Source organism: Saccopteryx leptura, chromosome 13 (genome assembly GCF_036850995.1).
Source record: "Saccopteryx leptura isolate mSacLep1 chromosome 13, mSacLep1_pri_phased_curated, whole genome shotgun sequence".
Taxonomy (NCBI): Eukaryota; Metazoa; Chordata; class Mammalia; order Chiroptera; family Emballonuridae; genus Saccopteryx; species Saccopteryx leptura.
The window spans coordinates 5,621,072-5,643,672 of record NC_089515.1 but is presented as its reverse complement, the minus strand read 5'-3'; the positions used below and the strand labels follow the sequence as shown (position 1 = coordinate 5,643,672).

Here is a 22,601-nt window from a genome sequence, read left to right as displayed (position 1 = left end):
TTCTTTGGGACAGATCTGGATAAGCTCACCCACGCTCTCAGGTCTCAGATGGACACTCTTTGGGGTATTTTCTCACGGCTGGCCATGCCTGTTCAGGACTTAGATTCACAGTTCTGCAAATGACATTTAATCTCACTGATTAAAAGTAGCCTTTCAAACCTGCCCTTCCCTGTACCTCTCCCTCTCAGGGCTCAGCACAGGAAATGTTGTTTTACCACTCTTAAAATTTACTGCAAAAGAATTTTTAAAAATAAAATAAAAGTGAGAGAGAGAGAGCGAGAGCGGGGGCGGGGGGTGCACGCCTTACACGTCGGCATCACCAGGACGCAGCGCTGCGGAGCTCGCCTGTGCTCGCACAACTGGTCTTCATCAGGGGCTTTCATCTGCTTGCCAGTGTGTCCTCCGTCCGCATGATTCACAGGGAGGACGCATTCCTTTCGGCCTGACTTAGGCATGCTTCCCTTCCCTTCCTCCCCGGGGGCAGCTGCTCTCCGAGCCGGCTCAGCACACAGAGGCAGAGCCGCCCCCCGCCGACGCTTGGTGTCCAGGGAGCCAGCTAACGGCCAGTGCTCTGAAGACCCCGCTGGAGGGCGGGAGGAGATGTCTGCTCACTGCTCACTGCTGTGTGCCTGGAACCGGATGCCCTGCAAGGACTCTGCCCCCAAGAGAAAGCTGCAGACTCATGTCCCATTAGACCAGGGGTCGGGGACCTTTCCGGCCGAGAGAGAGTGATGAACGCCACATATTTTAGAATGTAATTCCGTGAGAGCCATACAATGACCCGTGTATGTTACGCATTATCCAATAAAAGATTGGTGTTGTCCCGGAGGACAGCTGTGATTGGCTCCAGCCACCCGCAACCATGAACATGAGCGGTAGGAAATGAATGGATTGTAATACATGAGAATGTTTTATATTTTTAACGTTATTATTTTTTTTTTATTAAAGATTTGTCTGCGAGCCAGATGCAGCCATCAAAAGAGCCACAACTGGCTCGCGGGCCATAGGTTCCCGACCCCTGCTTTAGGACGTCCCTAGGGGGTCGGGCAGTGTGTGTGTGTGTGTGTGTGTGTGTGTGTGTGTGTGTGTGTGTTTTCTTCATGCACCAAACAAGGGGTCCTTGTGATGGGGCTCTGGGGTCCAGGACCCTGTGTGTGGGGGGGAGCTGGGATCAGCGTGAACAAGCCTGGGCTCCTGTGTGGCCTGAGCTTGCCTGGGCCCAGCTCGAGCACACAGACATGGGAGGCAGGTGCTGAGCCTTCCCCACTTTTCTCCTGGCGGGCTCAGCCCTACCCTGTCCCTGCCGTTGGGCAATTATGTGGCACGAAAGGATGCTAGGCTCAGAGTCCTGGTGGGTAAGTGGCAGCCCACTCGCCTGGCCCAGTGTTTTGCTCAGGTGGAGCCACCTGGTCGCTTCTCTGCGGCTCCCTGGGCACCCTCGCTGCCCGTCCCCATGCCCCTCCTGGGTGGCACTGTTCCCCTGGGAGAGCCCAGAGGCATGCTGGGGCGTTCGCCATCAGGGCACGAGCAGCTGGGCCCTGCAGGCCGCCGGCCGGGGTCTGCGTTCAGCTCTCCTACTGATCGCTGTGTGGCCTGGTGCGAGTCATTTGCTACTGCCGAGCCTCAGCCTCCCTGTCTGTACACCAGGGACGGAGGAGCACACACCTCCTGGGGGTGACGTCGGCACACACAGATAACGCAGTAGAAAGCTCAGCATGGGTCACGGGCCGCCTCCACAGCAGCTGTTTGCTTTCTCACTACCCTCCAGGACTAACCTGTGGGCCGGACGGCTCCCCTTCTGCTCTGACCCCTCAAATCACACCCCCTCTCCCTCAAACGCAGTCCCTTCACGGCACAAGGACTGGGAAGTTCCAGTGAAGCCCTATACACATCGGTGAGGTGTTGGTGGCCGAGCCCTGAGACTTTAAGAAAGGTTTCCAGGAGAATGGGTCGTGAAACGCGTCGTCTGTGGCATGGTACTCTGCACGAAGAACCCACACACGCTTCCTCGGGCACTGGGAACCCCGTGAGATCAGAGGCTTCCCTTCTCCGAATCCCCAGCAGAGCACCTGGCTGCAGGCAGGGGCGTGTCCGGGAGCCACAGAGCGACAGTTTGAAGAAGGGATGAAAGCCTACCGGCCCCTACACAAAGCCCGTCTTCCAGAAGCTTCTGTTCCAGCACACACCCTTCCTTCCATCTACTTCCGCTTTGGAAAGTCTACGAATCCCGGAGTCCACTTCATTCACCTGGACACCAGCTCACTTCAGAGACACAGAGATTGCACTGAACAAAACCAAGCACAACTGGGGGAGCCCCCCTCCCCCGAGTCCCGGGGGGAGCGTGGCAGTGATGGTGAGGAGGTTGAGCAGGAGCCCCGGGGGAGGGGATTTATCCAGAAATCTCTTTCATATTAATACCAAGGTGGCCATGGCCGGTTTCTTAAGTACCATTTCAGCCTATTTATTCCTGACAAGTACTGTTCCTGCGGCTCTGAAGTGGGTGGGAATGAGGGTCATAAGGATGACACTAGGGGGACTTCTGTGGCTCTCCACACACGCACTTAGAGCGCTCTCTCATCCAGTCTTAACAGCGGCCCGTCCCTGGTGGCCCTGGTCCCCCAACCTCTTCTGCATCCCTGCCCGAAGCCCACAGTCCCACGCCCCAGCCTTTCTTCCCCAAACATGTGCCACCAGCCACTGCCTGACCCAACCAGGAAGGGGGGACACAAGAGAAGAATGCTCTCAAACCAAGATGACGGTAATGCCCACCCCCTCCAATCACATCCGCCATTCTCGCAAAAATCACCCGAACAAGTCGCCCGGCAGCACGCACACCAACTGCTGTACTGGGACCCAAGTGTCCCACTTGGAGCAAGAGGGCATCCTCCCTGCGTGGAGAGGTGGGCGCTGCCCTGATTTGAGCCAAGTAGCTCCTTCTGATCCCGGTCACACTTAGAACAAAGGAGCGCTTCTCCACGCAAGGGGAGCCTGTTTGTCGTCATCTGCTCGCTCAGGTTCCCACAAGTGGGAACATCCTTCTAGGCTGCATTTAAAAATAAAAATAAAAAAAAGATTGACTCTTTAAATAGAATCTATGCTCAATAATAAAAGAAAGACAATGAGGAACTATGACCTGTCAGGGCAAGCACGTAAGCATCACACCGCATATAAAGTACTTACAACCGCTCCCCGAAATCCCTTTCATCCATCACCCAGGGCGATGGCAGGGAACCGGAACATTCCCCATTTTATAGAGAGAGGTAAGAACAAAGATAGAGATCAAAGTATGCGAACACGTAGGTTAGAAGAAAAAAGCAGCAGCCCTTGCGGGGACTCGGGAAAGGTCCCCGCTGAGCCAAGGATGCCAGGCTGCTCCACGCAGGCGCGTTCGTAGCCAGAGGTCAGGGGTCTCTGGACAAACGGGGTGGCGTCCTTATGAGCACTGCGCCTGTGGACAGCTAGGAAGCGGGCACCTGCTGTATTCACCAAAGAGACAGGGAACTGATCCCAAGGAGAAGACAGTTTCTCGGCTTCTGCAGTGAGAAGACCCCAACAGGATTTTGATCATCACACACCTACAGTTATATTCGATTTGTACAGAGGCACACACACATGGTGGAAAGAGTCCACTTACACAGTTAATCTGTTAACTCGGCGACCTATTTAAAAAAAGGTATTGATAACTCATCAATATTGCTTTGCCCCCATTTTCACATCTCACAAAATGCTTTCATCTGAAATCTTTGTCATCCTCGGAGTCCTTCTGAGTCACCTCTGTTTTCTAATCCTAGCATCTTCGCCTGCATCTGAGCCGTTTGGGATTTGGGAACCTTTCCCTAATTAGTGCTGGACTCCCCCACCCGGCTCCGCCTCCGTGGCAGCCACGGGGGACGAGACCTTCCGGCTCTCACGTGTCCATGGGCCTCTGATGCCCACACTTGACTCTCTCCGTTTCCTTCCCTGCACAGTGGTCAGGAAGTTATTTTTAAAACCCAAATTGCATCCTGTCGCTACCCTGCTCAGAGCCTTCCACGGCTTCCTATGACATGTAGGACAGACAGAAACTCGTCCCAGGCTTGGTGGGATCTGGCCTTTGTGAGCCCTCTCCGGCTGGCTGTCGGGTCACCCACGAGCCTCCATCCCCTGGCCTTCTGCCAGCTTCCACTCTCCAAGCCCCTGCCCACCTGGACCTGCAACTTCCCACTCTCTTCACCTGGCTTACTCTTGCACGTGACTGAGCTTCCCACCTACGGGCCCTTCCTGGCCGAGACCAGGTCACCCTCCCTCCCGTCCCAACGTGCTGTTCTGGGCATGTTCAGTGTCTGTCACAGCGTGACTCGTTACCTGTAGCCAACCCCTTTGACAGCCACTGCCCCTTGGCCGGCCAGCTTCCTGGAGGCAACCTGCTTCTCCTTTGCTCCCTGCTGGACGCCGGGCTGTACACAAGCTTGTGTCTATAGGAGATCAGAATGCCAGCTGAGTGAATGGTAACGCCAGCTAACAGTGAAAGCTCACTACTCCTCAGGCTCTGGGCTAAGTCCTTTTGTGGGTTATTGATTTAGTTCTTAAAACAATAGGGTATAAAAGGGTGATCCCCCCTTTTACAAACATCACTCTGGGGCTTAGAGGTCAGTTCCTAAATTCACGCAGCAGAGCCCAGGGTTTTGACGAAGGGACCACATTCCCAGCCCAGAGCTTCCGTTTACCCAGCAACAACAAACATGCCTTCCCAGACATCCAAGCAGCTGTGACACAGAAAAGAAAGTACTTTCTGAGAGAGCTTGATGGCGATCTAAGAAGACAGACCAAGCTCTGTGAAGTCGAATAACAAGTTTACAAAATGAGCTGTGACCCCCTGGGCTCCCCAAACCCTCTTTTCAAAACTGTTGTCACGTGTGTCTACTGAAGCAGTATGGCTTGCTCTCCTGAATAACGAAAGCAGTGGGTCACTCATCCTTGCCTTTTGGTCTGTTCATTCAACGTTGTCAGGTGTGTGATCTGGCCGGAAACCGCTGAAGACAGTGGGAAATGAAATTCAAACCCTCGATCCTTCAATGCAAGTTTGACAACTGCTTTCTTTCTTTTGCTCTCTGTGGCCGTGGCCCTGGGCCTCCTTTCAGCGGCACTGTCGATACCTGCGATGGGGGAAGCACCCCTTCTTCAACCTCGGGGGGGATCCGGGACCCCCTGAGAAGTAAACCAGTGCAACAGCCCTGCTGGCTAATCTCTACTGCTAGAAAAAGTTGCCAAACCCGCCTCATGTGGTCTGGTAGGCCTAACATCTCACACTGAACAACTGGACATTTTTTTTTAAGAGAAGACTGAATGGTCATAGGAAGTGTTGACCATGCCACAGTGAAGAGTCCTCTAAGAACGTGGAAATAGAGAAAATAAACAGTAACTCAGAAGCTTATACTAGTAAAGTCAATTTGATTTTTTTTAAAAGGCGGCATTCTGGGGTCCACTGCAGTCCCCGTAAAGAATGGTGGAGGTCTGCCCCTCAATCAGGTCAGAAGCTAGGTGAGTCTGGAGAAGACCCGGGAGTGTGGCTGGAGACCTGGGGGCGTGGCCAGACTGGGGTGTGGCCAGAGACCAGAGCCATGCCTATAGACTAGGGAATGGCTGAAGACCCAGGGGCACGGCTGGAGACAGGGGCGTGGCTGGAGACTGGGTGGGGCGCCTTGGGGGAGACAGGGGGCGTGGCTGGAGACCAGGGGCGTGGCTGGAGACCAGGGCGTGGCTGAAATCAAGGTCTAGCAGGAGTCCGACCCTGATGACAACTGTGGCCCAAGGAGGGACTAGTGAGCAGGGAAGCCTGCTGGAAATGGCATCCAGAAAGAAGTATAATAGGATGGCCAATTATAATAGAAACAAAACTAAAGGAGGACTCAGCCACTATAGCTGCAGAGAGAAAGACGCTGAATATGGAAGCCACCAAACTTCTGTTCCCTAGAACAGCGGGCTGTTGTGAGGCAGGAACAATTCACTGGACTCCCCCACTCTGCACCAAAGTAGGCAGAGCTAAGGTATTGATCATTCTGGTCATGCCCAGGGATGTGTCTGCCTGGGCTTCTGAGCATAAATTCTGGTGTAGACATTTGTCACAGGTGAGTGTGGTTATTGTGATGCAGACCTCCCGAGTTCTGTCAAGAATAATATCTGGATGTGCAAATCTGGGATGACCTCCAAGAGGTAGCAGCCCTGCCTTTGAGGTCAGCTGTCATCATACCAGGGGACCAGATGACACCTGGGTCCCACCGCCTACAACAGCACTGGTATTTGTCCTCAGGAAACAGGACAGAGGATGGGCTTGGGCGCCCCAAGGTGTCCTCTGAATTATCTCTGCTCACAGGCACACCTGGATGCAAATTTGCATTTGAAAAGTCTATCTCTGTTCCCCGCCTGTGGTTCTCATAAATCAAAAATGGTTGGTGTTTACAGCCGTGTCCAAAGGGAGAGCGGTTGGGACAGCCCCAAACACTTAAAAATTCTATATGGGAACCAAGAACTTCATCTGAAGACGGCAGATTGGGGGAACTAATGGGCTGTTTTCATCTGGATCTCATTTAGGAAAATTGGACTACTGGGGAAGACAGTGGAAGAAAAAATTGGAAGCAAAAAAGAAAAAAAATCTTTAAAGGCCAGCGGATTCCTTATTGTGAGCATGTAGAGAAGAGTACAATTCTACCCTTTCCCGAAGGCCAGTTAATCACTCAAATAACCTGTCAGGCCGTGAGGGAGGCAACAGGGAAAGCTGACGGAGGGTGGGTGATGATGGCCTCGGAACCTGGGAGAAGTGCTGTCACTCAAAACCAGAGACCGTCAGTCTTATGACAGTCCCGGCTTGCTACAGCAATGTCATTGTAACGACATTTGTCTCTATTATGCCATCCAAAGGGACCGTGACAACAATAGACCATCTGTATGTGGCTGGCACCAGGAAATATGTAATCTTGTAGTATGTAATTTATTTGTAATTATACATTTATGCAGGTGTACACACACACATGTATACACACTCACACACACATGCATACACACACATGCACACACATATCAGTAATTTAAAGCAATTATGATTATACTTAGAGAAAGGCAAAAAATATTCATTTCTTTGGAGAAGAAGGGCAAAAGCAGAACAAGAGAGAACAATATGTTATTTATCTGTATTTCCCATTACATTAACTAGGAATCTTAATGTATCAATACCCCATAGCGAGTATTTTTAATAAGTCAATTCGCACAAGCCTTATCTGTTACTGTTCTAGAAGATGGAGGTAGATTTAAACAGTGCAAAGAACAGGCACCCTGTGTTATTCAGTTGTGTACCTGATCCCTGCCCATCCCCACAATGTCTAAAGCACAGTTTGTTGAATGAATGAATAAACGAATGGAATCTGTGATGTGGAGAGTATCAAGTACGTTAGGACCAAAACGTGAAAAACAAAAATGGCCAAACACACTCAGATTAGAAGTCCTATTCTCCATAAATAAAAGTTGAGAATATTTACTACTCAATATATAAATGTTGGAACTATTTGATATTCAACTCTTACTTTCTAAGGAGCCCTAATTTTTTTGTCTAAATTAAAATCAAAAGATTATTTTCAGGGCATAAAAGTCAACTTTGCTACCACTGTAGAATTTTTTGAGAACTCGCTGGAAGTGTAGCCTGAATTCTAAACATAGCACATTGGTTACTGGTCTGACTTAACAAAACCATTTTTTTTTTTTGTAAACTGGTTTTTTTCCTTTTTTCTTTTTTGTAATTTTTATTTTATTTATTCATTTTAGAGAGGAGAGAGAGAGAGACAGAGAGAGAGAGAGAGAGAGAGAGAGAGGAGAGAGAGGCAGGGGGGAGGAGCTGGAAGCATCAACTCCCATATGTGCCTTGACCAGGCAAGTCCAGGGTTTCGAACCGGTGACCTCAGCATTTCCAGGTCGACGCTTTATCCACTGCACCACCAAAGGTCAGGCAACAAAACCATTATGTTCTATTAAGGACCAGTATTTATAGTGTTACATATTACGTAATACATTATAACAACCAATATTTATACAATGTTACATACTACGTAATACATTATAACAACCAATATTTATGCAGTTACATATTATATAATAGTATATGTAAGTATGTCTATAGATGTCCATGTCAATATAGAAATTTAATTACAAATACCTCCTGAGAAACTTCACTCTTCACACACTATTTGTATTTGCTTTTGCTATTTCCACTGATAGGACTCCCATGACAATGATCATAGAAAAAAAATAAAAAGATGTGAATTCATCAAAAATATTTTGCCCATTCTTGTCTTTGGCAAGAAAAGGTGATCCTTTTCCTTAAACTCATCCTGAAGGCAGCGTCCTCTGCACATCAGTCAGGATTTCTACCTGAGCAGCTCAGAGGGAAGAAGAAAACAGCCGTGTTTGAAAGGAACAGTATAATTGCTCTTCAAGGACCAAACGTGTTAGCTCTGCCATCCAAAAATGGTCTTATCATTTCGTGGCCTGCAGTGAACTTATACAAGAACACGACGTGAACCCTGACATGAACACTCGCATTACCCGTCACCTGTTGAAGGAACAGAACCTCCCTGGCATACTGGAGACACCTCAAGTGTCTTTCTTCTGTCACCATAATTGTTTTTAAATTGTTTTTCAAAGCCTCCAAGGAGATTCAGGCTTGGATCATAGATCAGTGCATCCTGAAGGGTCTCCAACCTCTAGGGAGTGCCATCGACACCTCAGGCCAACGGACCTCTTCCTGCTTTGGGCCCTTCCTGCCACGTGTCCCTCCCACAGCATGAGTGTGTCATGCTTCCATCATTGCACTGACCATGAGCATGCCCTGACCACACATCTCCCCCGGCTATGTCCTACCACGTGTTTAAATCTCCCAACCGAATGACTTGATCTGGGCACAGACATGCGCCCTGGAATCCTTAGGTCTCCAGGAAACAGAGCCCAGTGCCCCATGGAAAGAGTAACTCACAGCGGTTTTCCTGGGTCACGACCATGCCACTAAATATGAGACCCGGCCTCTCATAGGAATTGTTTAATCGGTCTCGACGCTTAAATACAAGAAGCTCGCCAAAATTCCTCATGGTGTCATAAGTACAGTTTCTCCCAGCAGCGATCACGTCAAGAATTCCGCTGGGTGAAGTAAGCACATGTGCTAATTCAGGAGATTGCTGAGGTCATGGATCTTAGAGGGGAAATGTGCCCCTGAACAACCACCCAATCCGTCCCCCACGCTGAGAAGTCATTATTGTCTTCAGATCACAGATGAGAGAAGTCAAGACCAGAGAGGTTAATTATTTTGTCTGAAGTCACAAAGCTTACGAATACCAGAGGTATCATGTTTCCCTCTTGATCCAGTACTTCTCCCCTACACGTCACTAAATCTTTGCTCTTAAAAAGGAGGGGGGAAAAAAAGTAAAGCGATCACAGGCATACATCATACTTCCTCAAATGGTCATTTTTATAATTTCTATCAATTTGGACTCTAACTGGTGCTCTAAAAAAAAGAGTAAAATACAAAAGATTAGTTTGTGTAAGCTGTGAGAGGTATTCTATATACATTTGAAGTAAATCAATTAATGAATACAGAAAGGACAATACCTTCAGGACTTTACTGGAAATATCAATAGTGCTTTACTTTGTGATAACTGCACATAAACAGCACATCCGCATCCCCTGCCCGCCTCCAGGGAACCCCTGTGGCATTGCATTTGTCAAGTGGTTTGGGGCCTGTCGGATTCTCAAAGAAAAACAAGAAACTGACCAACAAAATCTAGGCCAATCAAGACTGAAGAGTTGACCCTAGAAGCGTTGGGAAGAATACTCTCCATGTAAATAAATCATCTCCCAAAATAAATCTTCTGCTGTGGGGGTTGGTCTTATATCATCTTCTATCTGCCCACATGTTTTTAATAAGAAAATCATAAAAAAGAAAGAAAGAAAGAAACCCTTGTTCTCCACTTAGGTCAACCCCACTCCATGCTGCAGAGAACCCCACCAGCACACCGAGAGGAGAGAAGTGGCTGCTTCACAGCATGTTTCGAACTGTGTCCTCTCTCTCCTTTCCGCAGACATGCCCGAGCACGTGTGGCTCGCGTCTGCCTCCTTTCTGGCCGTGGGCCTCTGAGGAAATTACTGCTGTCATCCTTCTGTTGACCAACCGCTGCTGGTCAGTGGAACAGAGGCTTTAATCTACCATTGCCATTGTCATGACAACTGCCCTCCGAGGGACAGGTGAAGTCCGTACTCTAATCCAACATCGCAGAAAACGGGACAAGCCGAGGTCACAGAGCTCCCGACCACGTGATGCAGGGATAGGGTCCAGCCCCACCCATGATGGAACCCTGCCAAACAACCAGACCCTGAATTCTCTCCAGGCTGGAGCTCTAACTACAGGTTACAAAACATGGGGGGTGGGGGGAGCAGATGGACAGGCTGGGCAATACCACAGACACAGAATCAGCAAAATCGGGAACGCGGAGAATCCAACGGGCGGGTCAACTGGATTCCCTCGCAAGAATTGTGAGATTTCAGCCTGACCAGGCGGTGGCACAGAGGATAGAGCGTCAGACTGGGATGTGGAGGGCCCAGGTTCGAGACCCCGAGGTCACCAGCTTGAGTGCGGGCTCATCTGGTTTGAGCAAAAGCTCACCAGCTTGGACCCAAGGTCGCTGACTCGAGCAAGGGGTTACTCGGTCTGCTGAAGGCCCGCGGTCAGGGCACATATGAGAAAGCAATCAATGAACAACTAAGGTCTTGCAGCGAAAAACTGATGATTGATGCTTCTCATCTCTCTCCGTTCCTGTCTGTCTGTCCCTGTCTATCCCTCTCTCTGACTCTATGTCCCTGTAAAAAAAAAAAAAAAAAAAAAAAAATTGTGAGATTTCAGTGGCAAGAATTAAAGAGAGCGGGTGGGAAGCTGTGTATGTAGAGACTCGGCTGTAGCATCTAGACACAACGTGGGGACTGCGTTCACATCCTGAGTCGGACACCCCAACTGCCGAAAAGGTGTGTCACGCCCTCTGGAGAGGTAGCTGTCCTGTCGCAAGTGAGAGAAAAATGACTTAGGTGTCACTCCAACAGAAGTGCCCTGTCTCTCTGTGGAGGACGTGACAACCAGAGAATGTCAAGAAGAGACCTTCCACCAGCCCAGACAGCATCTGCATGTCACCAGCCCCTGGCCACACGGCAGGGAAGGGACGGTGAAATGGCAGAAACAAAGAAAGCATTGTCTCTCCCCTCGGCCGCCAGAGACCACCTGGAAACAGCCGGGACAACCATGATGGTCATTTGGGACACAACAGGGTGTTCATCAGAAAATCATACACCCCGCACGGCACAGGAAGTGAGGGTCGTGAGTGACAGAAGTGAACCTGGAAATCCACTTCCGTCTCCGATGCCCTTTCCAACCCTCCGACTCCTGCGAGAAGTTCAAGGACGCCACACACACACTCACATTGGAGCCCAGAGGGGCACCATCTTGAAAAGGTTGATCTTAACCGGTTTAGGCATCTTAAACTTAAGTCAGGATGGGGAACGAAAAACTCTAAAAATGGTGTTCTGACATTTTCCAATGTCTGTGTAACTTCAAAGACTGAAACGAGGAGGGAAGAGCTCAAGGGAATCTAGTTCTTATTCAGGAAGCAAAATTCAGTCCAATTAGAAGGATCTTAAATGTTAAGGCTGAGAGCTTTTAACTTGAATTGAAAGGCGCTTGCTCTGGACGGCTGAGGTCTGTGTAGCTCATCGCAGCGTGTAGAGAATGTTCCTTTGTTCTTTCCCCCTCCATGGGGGGTGGGGGGCAGAGATGGCCCATCTGATTCCCTGAAGTGGGGGAGGGAGCTTATTATGCCTTGGGAAGAACAGCCCCAGGGGCTGAGACAGAAGCCCCAAAGGGGGTGGGTCTGGGACTGGCACCCCCGCAGGCTCGGACTGTCCTGCTGACAGCCCTGGTCACTACTGTTCTAGATCAGCCGCAGACATCCACAGATCCCAGAGAAATGCCACCCTCTTTGTTATATGCTCACCCTCCAGAGGTCACTTCCAGGCTGGATTCTGTTAGGCCCAAATGTCCACCCTCCTCTAAGACTCTGAGGACCGTGCACACTACAGCCCCATTTTTGTGTCCCTGACCACCGCTCGGAGGGCAAGTTCTCGGTCCTTTCGGAGGCTTCTCTGTTCTTAAAGACATCACTGTTTTCCTAGCATCTCACGTGGAGCAATTAACCCAGATGTCTTCCTTTCCTCTCCCCCACACGTTCAATCGCTCATTGACTTCTGTCCATTTCCTCCCCTGACCGGTTCCCTTTGGGTCAGTCCTTTGGACAGACTCTCCCTGGGTTGGAAGCGTCACCAGGCCTTCCCTGGGCAGCAGCTTCTACACCACACCCACTCTTCGCCTGCTCCCACGGGGGCTTCACAGGGAGCTGGAGTGGTCGTTCAAATACTGAACTGTACCACGTCATTGCCCTGCTGACAGGCCTGGCTTCCACGGGAGACCACTGTCCCTATGAAAATATGCAAGATCCTATCGCGGAGCAGAAGGTCTCGCGTGGACCTGCTTCCACCTCCCCCTCTCTCACCGTCTCCCATGCTGGCTGGCACGCGACCTTAGATCCTGAAATGCTCCAAAGCTCCACCCCCCAGAGCTTTCTGCAGCTCTCCCTTCTCTGTGGAAGCCTCCACCCTCTGCCTCCCTTACTGCTAATCCCCACTTGTGCACAAATTAAATGCTGCTTCATTACACGGCTTCCTTCCCGGGACCGCGCTGGGCTGCACACTGACTTCCGTCGCTCTCGGCACCGTGGCCATCCGTTGCTGTTTGGTGATGACCCATGTGGTGTCGGACTCCCTGACTGACCTCCATGAGGGTGGGGACGTTGCCTTGTTCATCACTTTGTCTGTGGCGCCAACCAGAACGTCTCATATTAAATAAACGCTTGTGACCAAATGGCGAAGTGCATACGAAAATTATTTCTCTGGTGTATTACTGCCTAATTTTTAGTCATCGTTTGAATTAATAAAGAAGTTGATAAAGATAAGCTGGGAGGTAGAACCAGGAAGGTAGACAGTAACGTTTCTGCCACACGGCTCCTCCCTCATTGGTTTAGTCCAGCGGATGGCAGACTCATTAGTCAGCAGAGCCAAATATCAACAGCACAACGATTGAAATTTCTTTTGAGAGACAAATTTTTTAAACTTAAGCTATATAGGTAGGTACATTCTTTATCGAGATAGTGCTGCACGTGGTGTTTTGTGGAAGAGTGTGTGGCTCGCGAGCCGCGGTTTACCGACCAGGGGCTTTAGTCCATAAGCGGAGTCATCAGGCAAAATCGTAGCCAGAGACCCTAACAGGCAGGCCAGCCTCTTCTGTCAGAGTGGAAGTGAACTGGGATAGTGTCCGATGCTCAGAGATTTCCGAGTCCGAATTCCTGAGGATGCCAAGATGGTGAGGATAATGCCGTCATTCCCCAGGTACCCACAGGATCGGTGTGGGACTCCTTCCTGGCTCTCACCAGAGCTGAGGTGCTTGGCCAACAGCGTCAGGACATACAAGTGAAGATCGGGCGTGGCCTCATCTCCACTCATTTCGGAAGTGTGAAGCAGGGCATTGTTACGGCAAAGCCAGTTTGGGGAAGAACTAATTGCTGGACCCGCGGGAACATGTCACGGGACCATTCACACTTGATCACCAACAGTACCATGAGCTCTACTCTCTCAGCACGACTGTGCACAGACTGTATTCCATGTTGCACCTGAAATGGTTAGTTTCTCAAACCACCTTCTAGTTGACTCACTGCTGACTTGGTCCCAGTGGTCCACGTCCCATCATTCTCTCATTTGAGAAGAGCAAATTGAGTGACGGTGGCCGGCCTGGCCTTGTGGCAAGGGGTGGAGTGGGAAGTAAGACCCTGGCCCTAACTGTAAGGACATCTTTGGCTGGTGGGCGAGGTAAGGGAATGCAAACCGGAGTAGGCAGCTCTCAGACGCCGTGCTTGGAACAGCACCGGGCCGGGTTCTGAGTGTGGCCTGACCAGCAGAATGACTCAGCCTAGGGCCTACAGAGCACTGTGCACATGTGGGTGGCGGTCACCTTGGAGCGGTCGCCTCACCCCAGGGGCTCAGATAGAGTTTACAGAGCTCATTCACAAGAACTACTAGCAAATTTCCTTCTGAACTTACAGTGTTTATTTTATTTTTTTTGTTAACCCAAGCACAGGACTTTACACTGATCCCCATTAAACCTCATCTTGTTAGTTTTGGCCCATAATCCAAACTCCTGAAATCTCCATAATACAGATTCCACCAACGGAGAGCACAGCGATCTTCCTCGGTTCTACACTGCCAAGAAGTGTGATCGGTGGTGCACCTTGCATGTCATCAGGGGGATGGCTGACAAAACCGTGGGCCAGGGCGAGGCCACCCTGGCCCAGCTGGGTGCCACGGTGTGGGTCAACGTGAACCACAAATGAGCATCTTCTGGGTAGTTACCGGCCGACTACGCACCCATCCGGTGCTAGCTGCACCCCTGCCAAATTTCCCATCCCGCATCACGATCCACCGAGAGATAGAGATGCTGTCACATAAATGCCTCTCCACCTGTTCCTGCCGCGCATGACAAATGTAAAACACCCTCTCTGCTTACCGTGCTGGGGTGACCCTTCATTAGAGTTGCCCCCAAAGAGGCATCTGGAATTATTCCAGGCCAGATAAAAGGCAAGGCCAAGGTGCCAGCTCAGAGACGCCCCAAATATATATCCAGTGGGCCGTAGACCTCCCGGCAACCGGCTTCCATATCAGTGCTGGGCTGGGTTTGAGAGCAGGAAGCTTGGAGGAGGAGGGACGGAGGGAGGGCGGGTGGGCGACAACCATCAAGTTTAATTACCCTCCACTGGAAAAATGGATGTTGGGTACCCCGGCCTGCGCAATAAAGCATCGTGATCACAGACGCCGTGGTGCAGGGCACCTGTCTGAGGCCGGGCCTGAGCCCCCACGGGGACCCACCGAGTTATGGATGTTCTAAAGTGGCCCCGCGGCTCCGCACAGACAAATGCTTCTCTGGGGAAGCCTTACGTTTCCTTAAACATTCAATTACGGCTCTGCAAACACAGATCTGAAGCGAACCGTGTCTGACCTCTGCACAAATTAGGGATGCTGGGAGGCAGGGAACGGGTTCCCTGCAACAGCTACTGCGTCCGAAACTCCGCCTGGCTTCCGGAAAGGCGGCTCACAGGAGCAGCGCTCGCGACTGGTCGCGGGGCTCCAGGTTCCCGTGGAGACCGCCTTCATTTTGGCTGTGGTTTCTAAGCAGGGTTTTCATCAGGACAGATTTCAGGGTATGTAAAGACCCAAAGTCCACAGGGAGAGATTTTCAGCCCCTTGAAGTTGCTCCAGGCCTCACGAAGGCCCAGCGTCTCCTGTGGATGAGTGGTAATACACACTTCAGCGTTCTCTTTTTCAGCAACTTTTCCGTTTCTGCAGCAGCTTTTGCCCTTTCTTATAAAAAGGTCTCCTAGCCCTGGCCGGTTGGCTCAGCGGTAGAGCGTCGGCCTAGCGTGCGGAGGACCCGGGTTCGATTCCCGGCCAGGGCACACAGGAGAAGCGCCCATTTGCTTCTCCACCCCTCCGCCGCGCTTTCCTCTCTGTCTCTCTCTTCCCCTCCCGCAGCCAAGGCTCCATTGGAGCAAAGATGGCCCGGGCACTGGGGATGGCTCTGTGGCCTCTGCCCCAGGCGCTGGAGTGGCTCTGGTCGCAACATGGCGACGCCCAGGATGGGCAGAGCATCGCCCCCTGGTGGGCAGAGCGTCGCCCCTGGTGGGCGTGCCGGGTGGATCCCGGTCGGGCGCATGCGGGAGTCTGTCGGACTGTCTCTCCCTGTTTCCAAGCTTCAGAAAAATGAAAAAAGAAAAAAAAAAAAAAAAGGTCTCCTAGTTTTACTTTCTTTTTTTTTTTTTTTTTTTTTAGCGAGACATAGAGACAAAGAGAGAGAAAGAAAGAGGAACAGACAGACAGGTAGGAAGAGAGAAGGATGAGAAGCATCAATTCTTTGTTGCGGCTCCTTAGTTGTTCATCGACTGCTTTTTCATATGTGCCTTGACCCAGGGGGGCTACAGCAGAGCAAGTGACCCCTTGCTCAAGCCAGTGACCTTTGGGCTCAAGCCAGTGACGATGAGGTCATGCCTATGATGCCACGCTCAAGCCAGGGACCTTAGGGTTTTGAACCTGGGTCCTCTGCATCCCAGGTTGACGCTCTATCCACTGCGCCGTGGCCTGGTCAGGCAAGGTCTCCTAATTTTATTAATAGCCATATTTTCTTGCTGGAAAACACGAAGACAATCAAGACAACAAACGTCTCTTCTAATATTATGACTCAGAGACAGATGTACACATGCATAATTCAAAAATGAGAACTTAATGCCATGTAAACAATTATGTGACATGCTGTTTATAATAAAGATCTCCACCATCGCTCTTCATTGTTGCGTCTTACTCTGCTTTATAGCTGACTCATCATTTATTTCATCAGTCTTCTCCTGACGTGGTTTCAGGTAAAACATTCTGCAGTAAACAGCCTTGCACAGCAGGCTGCCTCCCAGGGTACTAGCCAGCTCCCCTCTCTTGGGCTGCTTGTTAAACACAGAAATGACTCTTCCTGGCACATCTAACTTTGGGTGCTTGGACCTTCATTTGGGTAAATTCTCTAATTGGCTGTATTTGGCCCCAGACTAGGCAAAGGAAAAATTCTACTTTGTACGAGATAATTGATTACCCTTTTGTGTCTGTCAGCAGCAAATGAGTGTTTCACTCTATTTATAAAACTGTAGATTTTTTTTATATTTATTGTCTCAAACGTGAAGTCCACAGGAAACAGAAGTGCAACCTTTTTTTTTTCCAAAAAAAATTCTTATGTTGAAGTATTTTGGGGAATTCATTATTAAAATAGTATCCTTGGCATGCTCTAATTAGGAAAATGTTGCTTTTATCAGAATGAAATTTCTACATTGTAGAAGGTAGTACAATTAAAGTAAAGCTATAGAACATCATAGAAACATATTCAACACCCTTCATCTATTTTCTAAAACGCAGGCTGACAGTAAGGTTGGGGAGAGAGAAATAAACCCAGAAGAGAGAGTGTTATGCTTTCAATTTTTCTAATTTCAAGATTATTTCATGAAAGGCCCAGCATCGGACGTGAGCAAATTCAAATACCTTTTAAAATGCTCTTTTATCCACACTGGCCACTGGCTCATAGTCACGTGCGTTAGACTCTCTGCCTGAATAAAAAAGCTAAATCATTTTCCGAGGGAGCCACGAATGAGGCTATTAAGCCACTTTATAGACTCGGGAGAACCTATAGACGGGTTCTAAGAAGTGCACTTTTATATGAAAAATGTGGGTCTATTATAAAGCTCCATGAAGAGGCAGGATATCGAATTACATGCTGACTTTCCAGGTCCACTAAGAAGAGCCGTCACTTATTTTATCGGTCTTCTACTGACGAGGCTTTAGGTAGAATGCTCTGCAGGGAAGACCTCGCACACTGGGCTGCCTCCCCGCCTGCAGGTGCTAATCTGCCTTAAAATATGAACCAAAATATTAACTGGGATTGTGTTTGGTAGGAGAGTTTTTTTGTTTGTTTTGTTTTTTGGCTGTTTGTTCTTTTTTTTTTTCTTTCCATATAGACCTGGACATGTACTCCTTTCGTAGTAAAATCAAACAACCTAAGGTTTTATTAAGTCTGTTTCCGTCGTAACAGGGTCCAAGGGGCCTGGATCAGTCCTGCTCACACTGGTTACCATATTCCCCCAACAGCCTCACCACAGGAAGGACACTCCCCAAATCCAACTGCCAATCCCAAGAGCCCCTTGAGGAAATGCACCACCACCAGGGTGGGGAGGGGGGCAACCCTAATTTCCTTATTTTCTTTTGATTTTTCCAAAAACACCTTGTTTTGTCCACTGAGATATTTTCAAAACCACAGACCCACAGCAATGTCACAAAAATGCAAACGTCCCACAATATTCTCACATGACAAAAAGAAAGCGTGAAAACAACTTGCTACATTAAGGGACACACCTACCGAAAGCAACAAATTCTGCTCAGCTCCCCGATTATCCAAGACGTGCGCCCGAACCTCTATTTTCAGATCATCAAACCCCAAGGAAAGCAAAAACAAAAAACAAAAAACAAAAACCCACCTACTTTACCGCTTACAGACACACAGCAGTGAGGGGTGAACACGCAAGATGTGCGAAAGCAGAGTTCTGTGACGAGGTATCTCAGGCAGAACTCACTTCACTGAGCTGTCGTTCCAGCAAAAAACAAAAACCAAAACCAGTAGAAACCCCAGCAACTCACTGCTGGGTGAGAAATAGAAAACAGTCATTTCGGAAGGGAGAATGAAGCGGACTTGGGAACCTGACTCACGGCTTCAAATGCGATTGCTTATTAGGAGAGCACAATTCTTCCTGATCCTAATCACACAGCATAGCGAGGGTCCCCAAGCTCTGAGGGACCCATGGGGACAGCCACCCAGTGTGAGGGATTTCAAGAATATGAGTTGCTTTTTACTTATACCTTGAAGCAGACAGTGTTCAACTGGGAAGGCATACAAAATATGTAGCAATATTTGTGCGCTCCAGAAAAAAAAAAATTATATATAAGACCATTTTCTGGAAACTTATATATGTAAAAAAAAGGGGGGGGGAGGCCAATTTTTTAAATAAAAAGATAAATATGTTGTACCCCCTGGAGACAAACTCAGAAAGATAAAATAAACTCTTGGTATTTCTCAGGGGAAAAAAGGAATGTTTATCCATTTGAAGCTGCTTCTCCTTCTATAACCCAGGAATCGGCAAAGGTCAATGAAGAAGGCGGCGCTGTGATTTCAGCAGAACAGGGGAGGCTGAAATGAGAGTCTTCAAAACTCAGGCTCTTCAAAGAAGAGCTTGGAGGAAAACCTGCTCAGTTGTCATGTTCTTTTTTAGCGTGATAAAAAATTAAAAAAAAAAATGTTCCCCTCACTGGACCCTTGTTTGCAGTTCATTCCAGCCTCCACCTCCGACCCAGATGATGGACCCGGGTCCGAGGCCCCTGCTTCTCTCAACACTGACAGAAACCACCGTGCGTCTCTGCTGCCTTGCCTTAAATCTCTCCTGCCACACAGCAGGGGAGGCCCGGGTGACTCACCCGTTTCTCTGCAGGTTTAGGACCAGCTCCTCGCTTTGCAGGTGTATTCGAATGTGCAGCACTTCTGGGTGACCCTGCAGGGCAAGCAAGAAAAGTCAGTTGAAAAACACTGCGCTCTGACTTGCCCAGAGTCGAATCTGCTCCACGAGCAGATGCCACGAAGGGAGAGAAAAATAATTTGTTGGGGGGTGGGGAGGACGCAGGGCACCAGGGCACCAGGGCGAGGCCAGAAAGCACAGCACCCTCCTGGAAGGCCCTGGCATGGCCTGTGTTCCTGGCCTTGCCCTCCTTTCATTGGGCCCCATACCCCTTCTTGACTCTACCCTTCCCCCCACAATCAGTCAACACCTTCCTCAGTTTCCATGTCTGAGGGACTCCTGAAGCCTCCTCTCCCCTCACCAGCTCCATCTGATCCATCAGAAAAGGGGTCGGGAACCTATGGCTCACGAGACAGATGTGGCTCTTTTGATGGCTGCATCTGGCTTGCAGACAAATCTTTAATAAAAAAAATAATAACACTAAAAATATAAAACATTCTCACGTATTACAATCCATTCATTTCCTACCACTCATGTTCATGGTTGTGGGTGGCTGGAGCCAATCACAGCTGTCCTCTGGGACAACACCAAATTTTTATTGGATAATGCATAACATACACAGGTTGTTGTGTAGCTCTCATGGAATTACATTTTAAAATATGTGGCGTTCATGGCTCTCTCAGCCTAAAAGGTTCCTGACCCCTGCATCAGAAGGTCCTGTTGCCGTGCCCTCCAAAACACAAGCCCAGGTGACACATTGCCACGCCCGCTCTGGCTCGGACCTCTCCCGTCTGTCTCTCCCTTTGGGTCATCACCAAGCCCTTCTCACTCGGGCCCCTCCATGTCCACTCTGCTGTCCTGCTCGTTCACACTCCAGTGGTGGCTGAGGGAGATCTTTACAAACAGAACCTGATCCACCCGCTCCTGCCTATAAGGAGCCTATGCTCACAGCCCCACGGCACTGATGATCACATGTCGACTCTTGAACGTGGCCTCCGGTGCCCAGGTGGCCTGGCCCTAGCCCCCTCCACATCCACACTGCTCAGCTGGTCCTGCAACCGCGCTGGCCACTCGGGGTCCTCAAACGCAGCGAGCTGGCTGCGGCTCTGAGCGTGTGCACCTGCCGTGCCTCTGCCCGGTGCACCCCTCCCGATGCAGTGTCTCACCCCGCTCCCCGAACTCATCACAGCCCCCCTCGCCCCAGGTAGGCTTTCTTCCGGTCTCTTGTCCTCTTCCTCCCTGTAAGGAAGAGCTTCCTTCCCGCTTGTAAGGAGTCAGTGTGCTCCTCGGTGGGCCCGTGTGTTTGTTATGTCTGTAAAGAGGCCAGACGAAGAGCAGAAGCTCAGTTATCACCTGGTGACTGAGGGCGTTCATGAGCCGGGCACATGGCTCCCCCAACCTCCTCTTCCTTCTGGTGGGCAGACACCCCCTCTCCCGTCCTCTGCTTCCTTATACTCCAGGCCGCGGATTCGATTCTCGGCCTGAGCAACTCTGCTGTGGATTCCGTGCACTGTGTCCTTCCTTTCGGTTAGCGTGTCCTTCATTTCTGACCGGTTGGTTTTCGTGGTTTCTGTGTCCTTTCTCAGCCTTATGACTCCTTTGCTGAAGTTCCCACTAAGTCCCTCGGGCATCCTTATCCCCAGGGTTACAAAGTGTACCTGGTGGACTGCTGGCTTCCATTTGTTTGGTTCTTTTTCTGGAGGTTTCTCCTGCTCTTTCATTTGGGACACATTTCTGTGTCTGCCTTTTGGCTGCTTCCCTGTGTTTCTCTCTGTGGATGAGGTAGAGCCGCAACGTCTCCCAGACTTGGCAGAGTGGCCTTGTGTCGTAGGTGTCCTGGTGGCCCAGTGGCACAGCCTCCTCCGTCACCCGAGCTAGGTGCTCCAGGTGCGTCCCTGTGTGGGCTGTGCGCACTGTCCCGTTGTAGTTGACCTGTGACTGTTGTTGGCGTCAGGGACCTCACGCCAATCAGCTCTGAGGACCGGCTGCAATCACAGCGGAGGAGCCGCTGTGCAGGAGGTGACCCTACAGGCAGGACTTGCTTCAGCGGGGGTTGGTGCTCACTGAGTCTGCCCCTTGAGTGGATTGCTGCTAGAGGTGGTAGGGTTGTAATCTGGTGTGGTCTGAAGCTGTCCACTCGGCACACTGGCTCTGGGGCCTCCCGGGAGGTGCAGGCCACGCTCAGCTGCCACCTGTGCCCGGCTTGAGGCCACTCAACATGAGCTACAGAGCCATGTGCAGATGGCTGCTACTTGTGCTGGGCTTGGAGGTGCCTGGGAGAGGCCACGCTGTTTACTAAGGCCAGCTGCTGCTAGTGCCAGTTCAAGAGTCACTTAGCAAGGGATACGTGGTAAGCAGGGGCTTGCTTGAGAGGTTTCAGGACAGTCTGAAGCATGAGCCAAGGCATATTGTTTGTACGGAAAAGCCCCTGGAAATGGCTTGGTCGGGCCTGACAGTGGGTGGGGCAGGGTCTCGGGAACCTGGGAAGGGAGGAGATGTAAGCCAGGCTGATGCAGACTCAGCTACGGCACCCGCCTGTCAACTCTGTGGGGGGAAGGGGGTCTCGGAAACGGAACAATGCCTCTGCCAGCACTTCTGTTTGGCAGAAAGTTCCCCCCACCCCCAGCTCTTGCCCTGATGCCCGACAATCCAGTTCCTTCCCATACCTCCCTGGTTCTTTTCAAGCTGCTGCCCCAGCACTGGAGCTCAGAGTGGGTAAGTCTGAGTCAGTCTGTGTGCAGGCCCTTTAAGAGGAGCTGCCTGGGAGGCCAGCAGCCTCTGTCTCCTCAGCCACAGTCCTCACTGGTGTTTACGGCCAGAAGGTATGAGGACTTCTCTTCCCAGCACTGGAACCCTGCACTGGAGGGTCTGGTGTGGGGCTGGGCCGCACTGCTCCTCATGGCGGGGGGGGGGGGGAGGCTCTGCAGCTGAGATGTCCCTCCAGATTTTAAACTGCTATCTGTGGGTGTGGGACCAGCCCATTGCGTTCTCTGCCCCTCCTAACAGTCTTAATGTGACTTCTTCTTTAATTCCCTAGTGTAGGACTTCCATTCAGCCAGAGTTCAGGCGGTTCTGAATGACGGTCGCCCTGTAGTTTAGTTGTAACCCTGATGTGATTGTGAGAGGGTGTGAGTACAGTGTTTACCGATGCTGCCATCTTGACCGGAAGAGGCCACACTTAGTGATTTTAGACAGAGAGACAGGAACACCAATCTGTTCCTGTATGTGCCCTGACCAGGGACTGAACCGGCAACCTCTACACTGTGGGACAATGCTCTAACCAATCAACAGAACCCTCTGGCCAGGGCAAGGGCACATTTCTTAATCGATATATACTTTGATGTCATC

General features: G+C 50.3%; 1 protein-coding gene across 1 annotated transcript in view; it reads right to left on the bottom strand.

Annotated features, from left to right (window-relative positions):
• The window catches only part of ADAM12 (ADAM metallopeptidase domain 12), a 302,779-nt gene that overhangs the window by 195,907 nt on the left and 84,271 nt on the right, over nt 1–22,601 (bottom strand). Inside the window, 1 exon segment of the mRNA XM_066355592.1 lies at nt 19,216–19,289. Coding sequence (XP_066211689.1) covers nt 19,216–19,289 — 74 coding nt within the window.